At 45.1% G+C, this 15,430-nt stretch overlaps 1 protein-coding gene across 1 annotated transcript; it reads right to left on the reverse strand.

Moving 5' to 3' along the window:
- Positions 1-4,264: 4,264 nt before the first annotated feature.
- NPS (neuropeptide S) lies at positions 4,265-6,328 on the reverse strand. The gene is made up of 2 exons (XM_062496791.1): positions 6,149-6,328; positions 4,265-4,459 (listed from the first exon to the last, which is right to left on the reverse strand). Exons 1-2 carry the CDS (start codon positions 6,188-6,190, stop codon positions 4,265-4,267), a joined length of 237 nt encoding a protein of 78 aa, XP_062352775.1. The 5' UTR covers positions 6,191-6,328.
- Positions 6,329-15,430: the final 9,102 nt, after the last annotated feature.

A 15,430-nucleotide genomic window follows, 5' to 3' on the forward strand; every position in this document is an offset into this window, starting at 1 on the left:
AGAGGAGCAGCAGGTGACACGTCCTGCTCCTTGGAAGGTGCCATTCCAGGTGTGGGGATGGGATGGGATAATGGGATGGGATGGGAAAATGGGATGGGGATGCAGCTGCCACAACCTCAGGGTAGCATCAGCCCAACCCCAGGGTCCAGCACAGGCTAGTTTATAAATTCATTAACTTATTTATAACCAACTGATTTATTTAGAACACAGCTGGGTCTGAGTAGCCACATTTCCTAATGGATGGATTCTCTTTATGGCAATGATCTCACAGTTAAAAGGAGTTTAATTGGTTCAATAAATGTCAAAATGAAAGTCATTTATTCAGGGAAATCTGGTTTCTAATTTGAACTGGAATTAAAATTGACCAAATTGAGTTTGGCTGCTCCAAACAGTGATTACTGACCTCTCACAGCCCAAAAACAAGGAATCACCACTGGAAATTTATGTCTAAAGCTTCCGGAGGAAGATGCAAGTTAGAACAAAGTAAAGAAATAAATCCTTATGGATTCAGGAATTCTTCCTGTCCTCTCCCTCAGCCTCTCCAGCTATTGAAACCACCCTTTTCTTTTTCCCAAACTCTTCCCAAATCCATCAGTCATGACACTGCTTAGTCAAGATGACTCAGTGAATGCAGTTTCTTATTTTTGAGATGGGGAAATGGAGTAGAAAATATTTTTCTGAAATCACAGCCTGAATTACTCAGCCAAGATTGGCCAGAGCATTCCCAACTTCCCAACTTGCTCCTCAAATCCCAGATAAAGCCTCACTCCTCCCACCCTCTGAACTCTTTTATCTTTTCTCTTTCTGTTGGGTTAGCCAAGAAAAATAGTAAAGAAATTCACAAATTATTTTTGCACAGCATCATGTATCCCTGTTCTCCAGAAAGAAATAAAATTAATGACAACGCATTAATTACGGTGCAGGTTGGCATCTCTATAGTCGTTCTCATTGTTCACTTTTTACTGAGAAAAAGACATTTTCTGCCACATTTCCAGTTCCTGTCAGCATAAAAATTAATGTGCCTGGCAATGCCCCCCTCAGATTTCCTGACAGAGATCACTGAGGTTACTCTCTGTTCTCCCCAAAACAAAGGCACCTTTAAAGTTCAGAGATGAGTTCAGCATTGCAGGGTGAGTTTTCTGTGGGTGGTGATGGCCAGATCAGCCCTCCAGTGACAGAGCTCCTGAAAGGCAGCTGGATAATCCACATTTCCCAGGATTTAGCTGATTTAGGTGACTTATGGCTCTCAGTGGCCTCCTGGTACATTGTTTTGTACATGCAGATCCCTCCAGCTGGAGTGGCCTGTCAGGGACTGGCTAAATCATAAAAAATGGGATTTTCCCAGCAGCCAATTTTTCTTGCATTCCTTATTTTTGATAAAAATGGATGAAGGTCTGTGGGAGCAGGACACCAGCTCTGCATCCCTCTGGAATGTGCCCTGCTCAAAGACAAATCAATGAGAATAACATGAGTTACTCTCAATCCTGCACAATAAATGGAAGGGAAGAGCCTGATTTTCCAAGCTCCATGCAGAGTTCTGTTGGCATAAAGACAACCTTGCTCATTCCAGGTTACCATGGCAGGAATATATTTGATTATGTGGGAAAATGTTATCAAAAATGGATCTCAAAGACCAAACAAAGGTGAATCTGAATTTTGTTTGTTTGTTTGTTTTTCTTTCCTGATAGATAATTTGTGGGGGGAGGAATATGAGCAGGGCAGAGCGAGCTTTGCACTGGGACAAAACACCTCCATGCCCAGAGCTGTGCACAGATGCAGAATAGATTCATGGAATTGTGGAATCATGGAATCATGGGATTGTGGGATCATGGAATCATGGGATTGTGGGATCATGGAATCATGAAATCATGAAATAATGAAATCATGGGATCATGGCATCACGGGATCACAGACCGGCTTGAATAGAAGGGACCTTAAAGCTCATCCCATTCCACCCCTGCCATGGCAGGGACACCTTCCATTATCCCAGGCTGCTCCCAGCCCTGTCCAGCCTGGCCTTGGACACTTGAGGGATGAGCAGCCACAGCTCTGGACAATCCATGCACTCATGACCTGTTTTTGCTTCTATCATCAGGCAGGATTTATTCCCAGCCCTTCACTTTTCCACGGCCAAAGACAATGAAATTCTGCTCCTTGGGGAATCCTGGAGAGACCTGGAGAGTATTTGGGATGGAAAATTTGCAGGACATCTGCCATGGCTGAAATGCTGGCAGCCAGGATTGACACAGGGCCATGCTGCAGCGTCACCACGGTGCCATCCTGAGCTTGGTCCCATCTGATAGGACACAAGGATAATAAATATCCAGCACACTCCTTAGGCATTTTTCATGGTTCCTAGGATTTTATGGTCCCTGGCTTCCATGGTTCCTTAGATTTCATGGTTCCTAGGATTCCACAGTTCCTAGGATCCCGCAGTTCCTAGGATCCCATGGTTCCCAGGATTCCATCATTCCTTATATTTCATGGTTCCTAGGCTTTTATGGTTCCTAAGATTTAATGGCTCCTGGGTTCCATGGTTCCTTAGTTCCATGATTCCTTAGATTTCATAGTTCCTAGGATTCCATTGTTCCTTAGATTTCATGGTTCCTGGGATCCCATGGTTCTTAGGATTTTATGGTTCCTGGGATCCCATGGTACCTAGGTTCTATAGCTCCTGAGTTCCATGGTTCCTAGGATTTCATGGTTCCTAGGTTTCCTAGAATTCCACAGTTCCTAGGATCCCATGGTTCCCAGGATTCCATTGTTCCTTAGATTTCATGGTTCCTGGGATCCCATGGTACCTAGGTTCCATGGCTCCTGAGTTCCATGGTTCCTAGGATTTCATGGTTCCTAGGTTTCCTAGAATTCCACAGTTCCTAGGATCCCATGGTTCCCAGGATTCCATTTTTCCTTAGATTTCATGGCTCCTGGGATTCCATGGTTCCTGGGTTCCATGGCTCCCACTCAACTCAGCAACCTCGAGACAACCCCAAAGGAACTCAAGTGTTTAAGTGACTTTAAAACCAGGATGCGTTAAACTTTTCAGCTTTTTGTGGACGAACACAGGCAGGAATGTGTTTGATCTCCTTGGATCAGGCAGAGATCATCCAGAAAAACCTGCTGTCCCACCAGGAACATGCTGTCCCACCAGCACAGCTCTGTGCTGGGCTCACCTTCCCCCATGAGCTCAGGGAGGGCGTCACAGAGGTGATGACACCAAACCCCCTCACTGTAGGGATAAAAACAATCTCCTGAGCTACCATTTAACAGGGGAATATTAGAAAACATCCGTCGAGTGATTTATTATAATTAATATCACAGCTTTGATTGCAAAAGGCATTGCAGGGACACTCTGACACGTTTTCAAGCCAAGGGCACAGCTTGTTACACTCAGGGGACACAGCCACAAGTGGAACTCACACGTGTGTAACTCCTCAGGTGTCCTTCCCTCCCTCCACACCACATCGACATGTTTCACATCAAATGATTTCTTCCTCTTTTTTTTTTTTCCCCCAACAAGAAATTAAAAAATAAAAAAAAATAAAAAAATTCCGGATTTGGCACATTTCATCAGCTGGGTGCTGTCTGCCTAAGTCAATTAATTCAGGCACAGAGAGTGGTGTTGGTACCCTGCCTTAGAGTGATTTCCCAGGATTCTTCTGGATATGAGATGAGACATCTCTGGAGACTATTTCCTGCCTTTTCCTGTAAAGTCATGTTAAATAACTATTTTAAAAAGCCAGTGGAAGTTACAAGTAGGGCCTGATTCTCTCACCGGTGGCCCTTCATTCCAGTGGAAATCTGAAATGAAATGTACTTTAAAACAGTATTGAAATTACCAGTTGTCTTCAGGTAAATGTGATTTGGGACAGGAAAGGACAGGAATGCCTCGTGCCCGGCAGAGAAGAGGGATTTTGGGAATAACATCCTCCATCCTCCCCTCAGGCTGTGTGCACACATCTCCTCAAAGCACGGGATTATCTCTGTATTAATCAAAGAGCAACTTGATTAAAACCTGTAGCCTGACAAAGGAGGGAAATTAAGCAAATGAAAACATTCATTTCGAGACAAAACTTTATGCTGCTGTAACTTTGGGAACAAAGCCCTTCCCGAGCGCTCCCGTCTGCTCCGCTGGGCTCGGAAATCAACATCTGGAGACTTGGCCAGACGTGGTGGCTTTGTCAGAGAAAAGCATCAAAAGGAACTCGAAGCAACAGCTGGAACTTCAGATGTCAAAACCTGGGCCGGGTTTTGGGACATTTGCTCAGGACTTTGCCCTTCGTGTGGAAGTTTTTTTAATTCCCGCTCCGACGCCGTTGCGGAAGGACCTTTTGTGGAGAAGCTTCCCAAGAGGCAGCTCCTCATCCCTGCCCACCTGGGAGAGGCAGCTGCTCAGCAGCACCAGGCACGAATCCCATTTCCCCAACAGCTGGCAGGTCAAATAGAAAGGGTTGGTGCTCTGGAGATTAAAGGCAAACAAACAAACAAGGAGAAAAAAAAAACAACAAAAACCAACAGATAAGAGAACATAAAATTATAGATCTGTGTGTTTGCCAGGATTGTTCAGGATACAGAGCAAAGCAGAAACACAAAAGCAATTTATGCTTTGAATGACAAGGATGAGCTGTTATTTTCTAAGGATTTATCGTGTTCAAAATCAGATTTTTTTCATTGTTTTTTATACATTTCTGGTCTAAAGTACTGATACAATTATGTTTAGGGTATGATATGAATTGTTTTCAGTGATGCTGACCAGCTGTGACACAGTTTCCTTGGAACAACATGGGTGTTTATTGCTCTAAAATGAGATTTTTTTCAGGGAAAAATGAAATACCAGCTTTTTATAACCTGTGTAAACTTCCGAGGCTTAAATTACAGGCAAGAAAAAAACAAAAATATCTGTAAAGCTAAAATTTGGAGGAGGTTTTCCAATAATTATGACCAGTTCTGGATGCAGCTCTGAGTAAAGTCTATTAATGAGAAAATAGTAATGGGAATTTTTAAAAGTCTGGAAAAAAATCCAGGGCTTTGCACGCATTCCTTTTATTTGCACTCTATAGGACAAAAAATGCCAACTACATAAAAACTTTGACATATTTTAACAGCTCTTAAAATAAACTGCATTTAATTACTGCTGATTTATAAAATAAAAACGTTTCCTGGTCTGTCTATGGTTGCTCTGTGTGTCTTTCATCGTATCCTGATTTTCCAGCTGATTTTCCATCTAAAAGGATTATTCTGCCATGTCCAAAAATTCCATGCAAAGCCATAGGACTAACACCTGGAATTGTTGCTAAAATTGCCATTAACTTCATTAGGTTTTGTTTTAATTCAGCGTTTTATTGCTCTTGTTTAATGCTGATAACTAATTTAATTTTTTTGTTTGTTTAATGATTTTTTCTGCATCCAACACCTTCTGCCACTGACAAGGCATTTCCCAGACTAAATTTTCTCCCTACCAAGAGAAAACATTTTTTGCAAGGAAAAAAAAAGAAAACTATAAAAACCAACAAATCAGGCACAGAGAAATTCCCCTTTTGAATTTTTAGCTGCTATTCCACTAGATTTACTGAATAAATAACTTTCATTCTGACATTTATTGAAGCAATTAAACTCCTTTTAGCTGTGAGATCATTGCCATAAAGAGATCCCATCCATTAGGAAATGTGGCTACTCAGATCCAGCTGTGTCTAAATAAATCAGTTGATTATAAATAAGTTAATTAATTGACAAACTCCCTAGCAATAAGTGAAATTAATACATATATATCTAATTGCTCCTCTTTGAGATATGCAAGGAATTCAGATTGAATGGAGAGGAGATTTGTGTTTTTCTCTCTCCTGTCCAGGATTTCAGCTCCCCACACTCCACATTAAATATGCACTGAGTTGCTCACATGATCATTTCAGAGGCTTGCACATTTTATTAATAACTCCAGGAAAAATCAGGCTGTGCTCCAGGAAAATTAGGTAATAATATTTAACCAATAGCTTTAATACAAGTTCTTTCATTTTATAAAAAAAAAAAAATAAAACACAGCAGCAAAGAAGCAATCAAGGAAATAAAATTAATTGACATAAAGGAGTAATTTAAGAGGAACTAAACAGGTCTGGGAGTATGGGAATGGGAATCAGGGAATGGGACTTACCATGGAAGGGCCAGCTGGGAAACCCGAGCACACCAACGTCATGGAGATCCACAGGATGAAAACCAAGTTTAACCTGCACAGACTTCAAAGCAAAGCTGAGATTAATGAAAATTCGGACCAAAAATCAAGCAAAATAAGAACAGAGAGTAACCAAGAACCCCGCGGTGCCTTTACCTGCTCATTTTTTACCCAGCACTGTGTGTTTGAACATGCAGCTCCACATCCAAATTCCTCACACATCCTTTCAGTTCTTCCTCAGGTGACCATTTTATACCAGAGTTCAGGAGGGAAAATGTCATCAAAGCTGATTTTATTCTGACTAATTGCTCCTTGTTTGGCCTTTTCTTCTTGTTAAATGGGAAAATGGCAAGAGCACGCTCAGGAGAGCGTGTTACCAACCCAGGGGATTTCATTTAAAGTCTCCCATTAAATGTCTCTCAAGTGGTTTTATTGTTACCTCTGTGTCATCACTGCAAGCCTGGTCAGAGGTCTCAAGATTTCAAAAATCCATCTTAAGAGTTTGTTACCACTTCCAATATATCAGGTGGAGACCTTGCAAAGCCTGGCAGTGAAGGAGAAACATTAAAATTGCATTTTAAGTAGAAAGTCCCCCAAGGAGTCTTATTGTACTCAAACCAGCCACAAAACAAAGAACAATATTTTTTTTTTCTATTTTTCTCCCCCCAACATTATTTTTTTATGTGCTGAGTTCTTAATACACCAAATGATTTTTTTTTCTGACAATTAAAATTCTTTGGACGTTACTTTCTACTATGCAGCCATATGTCAGCCCACATTAACTTCAGCCAATCCAAACTTCTATAGGATTAATAAAGTCTGTTAATCTCATTAATAAACTCTGTTAATCTCCAGCAACACAGCAAATGATTCATGTCTAAAAGCATCATCTGTTGATGCAACAAATTAATGGTGCAGTATTTTAGTTTTCTGTGGTTTTGGTTTTTTTATTTTTTAGGATTCTGTGGTTTATTTATCAAGAGTGGTGTGAAAGTGCTGAACCCCACAAGGCCTGGGAATGTTGGGCTGCACAGGGAATGCTGAAAAACATTAAATTCCATTTATTTTTCCTGAGAATGAGCACCACATCCACAGGAATGTGCTGGATTAATGGTTGGACTCGCTGATACGAGAGCTTTTCCAACTTTAACCATCCAGGACTCTAAAGAAAACACTGAGGATCATATTTTGTCAGCCAGGGAGTGTCAGACATGCACACAATGAGGCAGAAATCCCAAATGTTGCATTTCCTTTGGGTTTTACACTGAAAAATCAACAGGCAAGGGCTCCAGAAGGGACCTTAGTGTGAGTTTTTGGGGAGACCTGAGCTGTTTTAAATGATGTCAAATTTCACTGCAATATTTCAGCTCATTTGGATGAGCTGGAAGGTCTTTTCCAACCACAATGATTCCATGGTGCTGTGATTCAGTCTCTAGAAAAAGTGCATTTCATTTCAGGAGACAGAGAGCTGTGAGGAGAAATCCAGTGGCATGGAAGAACCTTCAGGAGGTTTAAACAAAAATTCCTGGTGTGATCTCAGCTCGTAATTGACCATTTCTCCCTCATCATGGTGGTGCTGATCATGTCGTGGTTGACAAAATCCAGCCTGAAATGACTTTTTAAAAAGAAAAAGTGGTTTAAGAAGAATTGTGGTTGCTGGTGAAGCTCTTCAGGATTCTCCAGGCCCACCAGGGCTGAAATGAGGATGAAATTTGGTCATTTAGAGCCTGCAGCTTTAAACCCTTTATAAACCCATCGGAACAGGTGACTATTTGCATTTCCAGCCTGAGTCCTTTTATTGAGAGAGCAAATCCTCTCTTTGAATGGAACCTCCCATTCCCACTCCTCCAGGACCTCCATCTCCAAGGATTTTGGATTTAGGCCGTGTTCCTGCTGCCAAGAAAAGCACCTGGGGCTGGATTCTGCCTGAGCACAGCCTAGCTCTGCTCTCTTTGTGCCTGCAGTTAGTCCAGCTCTGTTTTAATCTGAAATTAACCTTCACACAATATTTTTTGTGGGAGGTGAGGGGCCAGAACAGGCTGGTGATTAAAGCTCAGGGTTTCCAGCTTCAGCCTGAGACTCTCTGGGTAAACTTTGGTGCATTATTGACTTAATTCTTTAAAATAGTGAGTTGTTTGAGGGCCAGGTGATCTCCCATTGGGTCTGGTCAGTCCCTCCTGTGCTCACCTTCCTCACATCCCTCTAAAAAAACGGTTTTGACCAGGTGAGAAATCACAAACTGCTTTGGAGCTGAAAAACCACGGGATCATGGAATGGTTTGGGTTGGAAAAGCCCTCTAAAACTGAGTCCAGGGACTGGAACTCCACCCCTGCCAGGGCTGGACAGCCCCTTTTGGGAAGAAATGTTCCCAATATCCAAGATGCAGATGGCACCAAGGCAAGAGCCACGGAGACATCAGCACCCCAGCAGGGGCCCAAGGGCTTTGCCCACCCCTCTCACACACACAAAGGGATTTCCTGACCATTCAAACCCTCCTGTTTGCTTCTCACTCCTTGGAGGTTATTTTTCCCCAGCTTTTCAGGATGCAGTTTAGCACAACACACTTGTGATTTGCATGCATGAAGCATAGATGGAGATTTCGATCCATTCCAGATATTCCCACTTCAGGTTTGGAGGAATGAGGTTGAGCAGAACAAGTGGCAATTGACATTTCTGTCTTTGCTCTGTCTGCAGAGGCTCTGCCCCTGGGTTGGGTTCACTGGCAGCCATCAGGGGTCAAATGAATCATTAAGAACCACAATAAAACCTCCAAGCATCCATAAAATTTGTATTTTCTGAGAATAAATCAGCAGCAGTATCAGTAACAATATCACCTCTTCCCTTCTGCTTGCCTTGTTGGAGGGATGCTGTATTGAACCTCAGTGCTGCTTTCCTTTGGTTTTCCCCTAAAAATCACGTGGAACAACATAAAACTCACAGCTGAGCCTATCAAACCTTGCCAAGTTTTGAGGTTAATAAGCCTATAATCTTTAGAACACGCTATTTCCTTCCTCCAACCCAGTAGTCAACCCAAAGTGTTTTAAATTGGCATTGTGGGACTTTGCTAAGGGATCAAACAAAAAAAAATTAATTAACAAACTAAAACCTGTCAACCCCAAAAGCTGTAAAACCACAGCTCCTGATAAAGGCAAGGTTCAAAATCTCATTGTTTCCTTCTGGGACACTCCCAGGGAAACCTCAGCACCACTTTGCTGGAGAAAGCTGCTGGGATATTTTGTTCTGAGCTCAATTTTTTTTTTTCTTGCTGTTGAGAATATCAAGAAAGCCAAAAGCCAGCGTGGTTTGCTTTCAGACTGTTGCAAGGTGCGAGCCTGAAATCAATCATGCTCTCAGCACATAAACCTGCTTCTGACTCGGTGAGAATAGAAAATCCCAGCAAGACACAAAGAGAGAAGGCACACAGAGAGCAGAAAGTTCATTCCTTGGGTCATTCCCTCTGTGCTCTCACTGCTGCAAGGGGACACAGCCAAACTTTTCACCTGCACCAGGAGATGCCACCTACAGAGGCACAAAGGGGCTGCTGTGTATACACCTGACTGATTTGGGGCATTTCCCTGCCATGGAGATCTCTAATCCCCTAAAAACTGGGCATCATGTGGCTGCCCCATCCCTGGAAGTGTCCAAGGCCAGGCTGGATGGGGCTTGGAGCCACCGTGGCAGGGGGTGGCACTGGAAGGGCTTTGAGGTTTGTCCCAACCCACTGCAGGATTCTTGATCCAGGAGGAGAATGGCTCTGACTGACAGGGGTGAGGGGCTCTAAGGCAGGACGATGCAGCTTGGGGGAGGCTCAGCTTTGTCCCCCCGCTGCCCTGAGACATTTGGGCAGTGCCTGCCCATCCGCACTGTGCCCAAGAACGTGGCACCCGTGCCTGGGGCCGAGTCTGTCCCCTGTGCCATTCACCTGGCTCCCGAGCCAGCCTGCACGGAGCTCTCTGGGGAGGAGGCAATGACCTCACCAAGGCTCAGGGACGCGTTTTCTCAGGCCTGTGCACAAGCAGCTGCGTGTTCCAGCCCTGGAGGTTCTCCAGAAGGACAGAGCTGTTTATTGAATTCTGCCTGTGGAGCAAAGCCCTGTAAGTGAGACACCGCTCGAGCTCCTTGCAGGCAGGGACAGCTCCTCTGCTGAGCCCTGGCACCGTGCCCTGCCTGGGAAGATGCATGGCTCCCCTCTAAAAGCCAGTTCTCAATGCAATTCCACTCAGACACCGCTGTCCTCACAGCCTGAGCCAGCAGCGCTCGGGCCCCCTCTGACGCACAGGTTTGATCTGTGACAGAAGGAAAATCAGAAAGCATTCAAGGCAGGAGCAGCACTGCCAGTCCTGCCCCCTTCTCCACAGCTTCGGGTTTTTGGATGGATGCTCAGCAGGCAGGAGGGGAGCAGCAAGAGCTGTCAGGAGATGGAAGGAACGGAGCCCAGGATTTGTGGGCACTCTGAACCTCGGGATCTTCATGGCCACCGGATTTTGGAACTCCTGCATCACTGGGGCTGTGCACGTCACTGTCACGGCAAAGGGGATGAAGCTGCAGTTGGATCCTCCCATGCCAGGGGGAAAAATTAGCTCCAAAATCCCATTTTTTGATCCTACATCACACAGGAATCGTGGGCTGTGTTCACAGTCGCCATCCCCAGGATTTTAAAGTCTAAATCATCATCTCTAAATCTATAAATTCCTTTTCCTGGTTACAGTCAGAGCTGGCGTGGGCAGAGGCAGCACGAGCTCCTTACCCCACTCCCAGCACGTGTCCCAAACTGAATCCAGAGTGGTGATAGAAAATGTCACCACTCCCCCCATCCCACAGCACCTGGCACCTCCTGGGCCTTGTGCCAGGGCACAGAGGGTCACACAGCCCCTGCTGGTGTCCCCAACCCTGCTGGTGTCCCCAACCCTGCTGGTGTCCCCACACTCTTGGAGCCCGTGTGAAGTGGCAGGAATGAAGTTTTTGGCCAAAACAAACTGGAACACAGCAGGAAATGTCTCTAATTTATGGATCCCTTGCTCTTTTTTATTTTTTTTTGGTCAGGTTCCTTAGCATGCCTCCAGAAAAAACAACCTGCATGAAGCACAGCATGAAATAAAACCCTTCCTGCACCACCACCAAGTGTTAGAGCCCTCTGAGAATTCATCTGGAGGTAAAAGAAAAGAAAGAGAAAAGCAGAGCAGACAAAAGTTGCTCATATCGTTAAGGGGAGGCTCAGCAGAGGAAAAGTGGAGGTAATTAACATTTTTGCTACGCTGATTTGCGGGTGCCAACGTAATTTATGCACTCAGAAATCTCTCAAATAGATCCTGCAGGAAGTGGCTGCCAAAGAAAATATGTCAGTGCTGAGCTAAAAAGACACCTGTCAAAGCCAAACCCAAATTCCTGCTCGGATGCAACAAAGATCTCAATGATCTGAGAAAGGCTGAATAGTTGTTGAAGGAGAAGCCAGAAAGAGAAAAGAGCCAGGATAGACAAGAAAAGGTGAAGGGTTTTGAGGAGAGACAGGAGAAGAGGATGTAGGAAAGTCTGATGTGACTTTAGAGGAAGAGATCAAACTTTAAAGGGATCAAACTTTAAAGGAGTCAAGGAAAGCTAACATAAATATTATAAATAGCAAGGAATAGGGAGAAGGAGCTGGGTGGCTTTGGAGGGCACAATTTTTTAATGGATTTTATTGCACCTCAAGGTTCTCCCACAGATAAGGCTAAGAAAAAACAAAAAAACATATGAAAACCTATCCAATATTTTCTGTAGGGATAACATGACTCAAGCAAGTCTGCAAGTTTTCCCAGCACAAACCCATTTGTTTCTGCTCCCCAAGTCCTTGGGATGTCACACCACCAGCACTGTGTCATCTGGGAATGGGAGAAAGGGAGCAGTGGAGGGAAAACCCAGTTCTGGCAGCACAGGTAGGGCAAGGAATTATGCTGGGAGGTTTTGGGACACAAACCTGTGGATCCATAACTGCAGGGTCAGTGAGGGACACGGAGGATGCTGAATGCTCCTAAGGATACTCAGAATCACAGGCTGGACACAAAGGGGGAATTGCTCATCCCTGAGCAGGTTTCTGTGCAATCCAGAGTGTCCTTGCCCTGGAGAACAGCTCAGCTGGGTGCAAAGCACTGCCAGGAGGATTTCTCTTTATCCCTACAAACACTCCTGGGCTGTTGGAACCCAGGAAACTGAAAATTTGAGACTTTCTGTGCTGACAGGCACTGACCCCCAGGAAAACACTGCTTTTGACCTGAGGCCATGGAAAAGGCTTCCAAAATGGAATGACAGAACTGGGATCATGGGTGTGTAGTTTGAATAGAGGCGTGTAGTGCCACATGGTGGAAAACTCAGAATCTGAGGTTTTAGAATATAGTCATATATAGAGAACAAGATGGAGGTTTTAGGGCAGTTTTAGGGTAGTTTTGTCTTTCTTCTTCACCTTCTTCTTCATGGGTGTGAGTGACCTTTCGAACTTTTAAATTAAAAGTAAAAAGAATTCAGGTGTCCATTCTTAATTGGACAGTTTAGCCTTAAAAGGCCTTGTAAAGAGAGAGAAGAGATAGGGCTCCATTTTTAGATTGTTAGCTACAAGTGCTGTAGGACTCACTGTAATATAAATAAAAATTAATAAACATCTAAGGCCAAACAAGAAATACTGTCTGTCAAGCATTCAATCCCAACTCTGGGAAAAAAAAAACAAACAACAAAACACAAAAAAACAAACAAACAAACATAAAAAACCAACAAAAACCAAAAAAAGAAACAAACCAAAACCTGGGCTGATCAGTGCTGTGAGAAGCAAAGGGAACTCTCATTTGGCTGAGAATGATGAACAAATCTCCACCTCACCTCTCGGGGTGACTCCATTTCCTCCTGGACAGGCAGCATTTGGGAGGGAGCATCATCAGCTGCTCCTCAGATCAGTTCTTGGCATTTCTGCAGAAGGGTAAAATGCCAGCTTGAATTTGTGACACCAGACCTAAAATACCTTTAGGCAATAAGTGGCTACATCTGGAACAACACTCATCATGTGGAGGAGGTGAGAGGACACACCTTTTCTTCTCCAAAATGCAGAGTGCTTTCCATCTGTCCCTCCTGCTCTTTTAGCTCGCTGCTGCTTTCTCTCGACTTGGCTGTGCCACTTCAATAAACAAGGATATTGCAGCCTCTTTAAAGGAGGATCCTTTCCTGCAAAAGCCTTTTGAAAAGAAGGATCCTCTCCATAAGGACTCGCTGAACAGCAAACAAATAAGAGCTGAGCCCCAGCAGCAAGATGGGTTTTAAAATTTGCTGGTGGGAAGATAAAATCCGTGAGTCTGCCTCGCTCTGCAGGCTCTGGAAATGCCAGGTCTGGATCAGTTCTTGGTGACTTTGGTTGCTTGGTCCTCAAGCAAGAGAAAGGGAATGCGGCCATCAAACAAATCGGTGCCTTTTGTCTGAACATGATCCTGATTCCTCCTTGTGTTCTCTCCTTCCTTTAAAAGGCTTCATCCCAAAATATCCCACAGCACAAGACAGAAGTTTCTGTCTCCTCACTGAAAGCCTGTTGCAGCTGGCTGGATTTCTCCTGCTCTGTGCAAGGATTTCTTTGTGCCCAATTATGTCTCAAGGCTTGATGTAACTCCTCTGGAAGTTAGAGCTGCAAAGGGACTTTTAATGAGGTCAGGGAGTCACAGGAAAAGGGGAAAAGCATGTTTAGCTCAGATATTGGGAAGAAGTTCTTTCCTGTGAGGGTGGGGAGGTCCTGGCACAGGGTGCCCAGAGAAGCTGTGGCTGCCCCTGGATCCCTGAAGTGTCCAAGGACAGGCTGGACAGGGCTTGGAGCAGCCTGGGACAGTGGGGGGTGTTTGAGGTCCCTTCCAACCCAAACCATTCCATGATCTGATAATTTTATGATTCTGTGATACCTGGCTCCCTTATTCTTCTATTACTTGCATCAGGACCTGATTTGCAAAGCTCATCTCTCCCCTCTCCACCCTCTGAGCTCCCCTTTTAGCATCAGGGTCTTCAGCGTTTTTACCCCTCCCCACAGCTGCCACATTTGCAGGTAATCAACTGCTACTTCTTAATCAAGAGCACAGATTAATCTGAATAAACACAAAATCCAATATTAGAAAAGCTCATCCCCTTCTCTGGGGAACAGAAAAGGCCAGAGTTGCTGAGGGTCAGGATTGGTCCCTGAGGCAGGACAGGGGATATTCCCCAGCTCCTCACCACAGCCTTTCCCTGCTCCAGTCCCTCAGGACAAGCACTGGAGGCACAGGACACGGAAAGGAGCAGCTCTCTGTGCACTTGGCACTGCTCCGACTGCCAGGAGCAAACGTGCAGTGCTCAAAACCTCAGGGATCCTTCCCCTTCCCCTTCCCTTCCCTTTTTCCCCTTTTTCCCCTTTTTCCCCTTTTTCCCCTTTTTCCCCTTTTTCCCCTTTTTTTCTCCTCTTTCCCCTTCCCTCTTTCCCCTTCCCTTTTCCCCCTTCCCTTTTCCCCCTTCCCTTTTCCCCCTTCCCTTTTCCCCCTTGCCTTTTCCCTTCCCCAGCTCCTGCCTGCTGACAGCCCAGCCTTTCATTGGAGCAGGGAAGGTTCAGCCTTGAAACCCAGTTCCCAGCTCGAGTGCACTGCTGAAATGACAGCATGGATTCAGTACTGCACTGCTCAAAAAGGGCTGCGCTGGGAGGGGTGAGGACAGACAGGGCAGTGCTTTCAAAGGGGCTGAGGCCTTGCTGGAAAAGCAGGAAGCCCCGGGAGCACTCTGGAATTAACACTCCTGAATGATTGGTGGCTGTCTCGGGGTTTGGGTTTTCAGGGATGTGCCCAGGGATAAGGGGATGCTTCTCCTGCTGCTTCCTGAGGATCCTCTGGCTCAGGGATCTCCGACACGGCTCCTGCCCTTCAGCATGGCCTCAGGAGGTGGGAGAAGCTCCAAGTACCACAACAAATTATGAATGAGCAGCTCCCACAGCTCCCAGCCTTTCCACCACAGCAGGAACCACGACCACATGGCAGACAAGAGATCCCTTGAAACTCAAATAACCCCACATTTCTCTGCCTTGCCAAACTCCATAACATCAGCAGTGCCTAAGCCAGCAGGACAGCAGCTAAAAATACTCTGCTCCAGCTCATCCCAGGCTCCTGTTGTAAGGGCAGAGCCCCCAACATGTGCTCCCTGCAAGTGTTACAGCCTCGGGGCACGGCCCTGCCGTGGCCCCACATCTGCACATCCACCAGCCTCAGCACCGAGTTCTCCATCTCCCTGGAACGAGTCACAGCT

Source organism: Cinclus cinclus, chromosome 7 (genome assembly GCF_963662255.1).
Source record: "Cinclus cinclus chromosome 7, bCinCin1.1, whole genome shotgun sequence".
Lineage (NCBI taxonomy): Eukaryota > Metazoa > Chordata > Aves > Passeriformes > Cinclidae > Cinclus > Cinclus cinclus.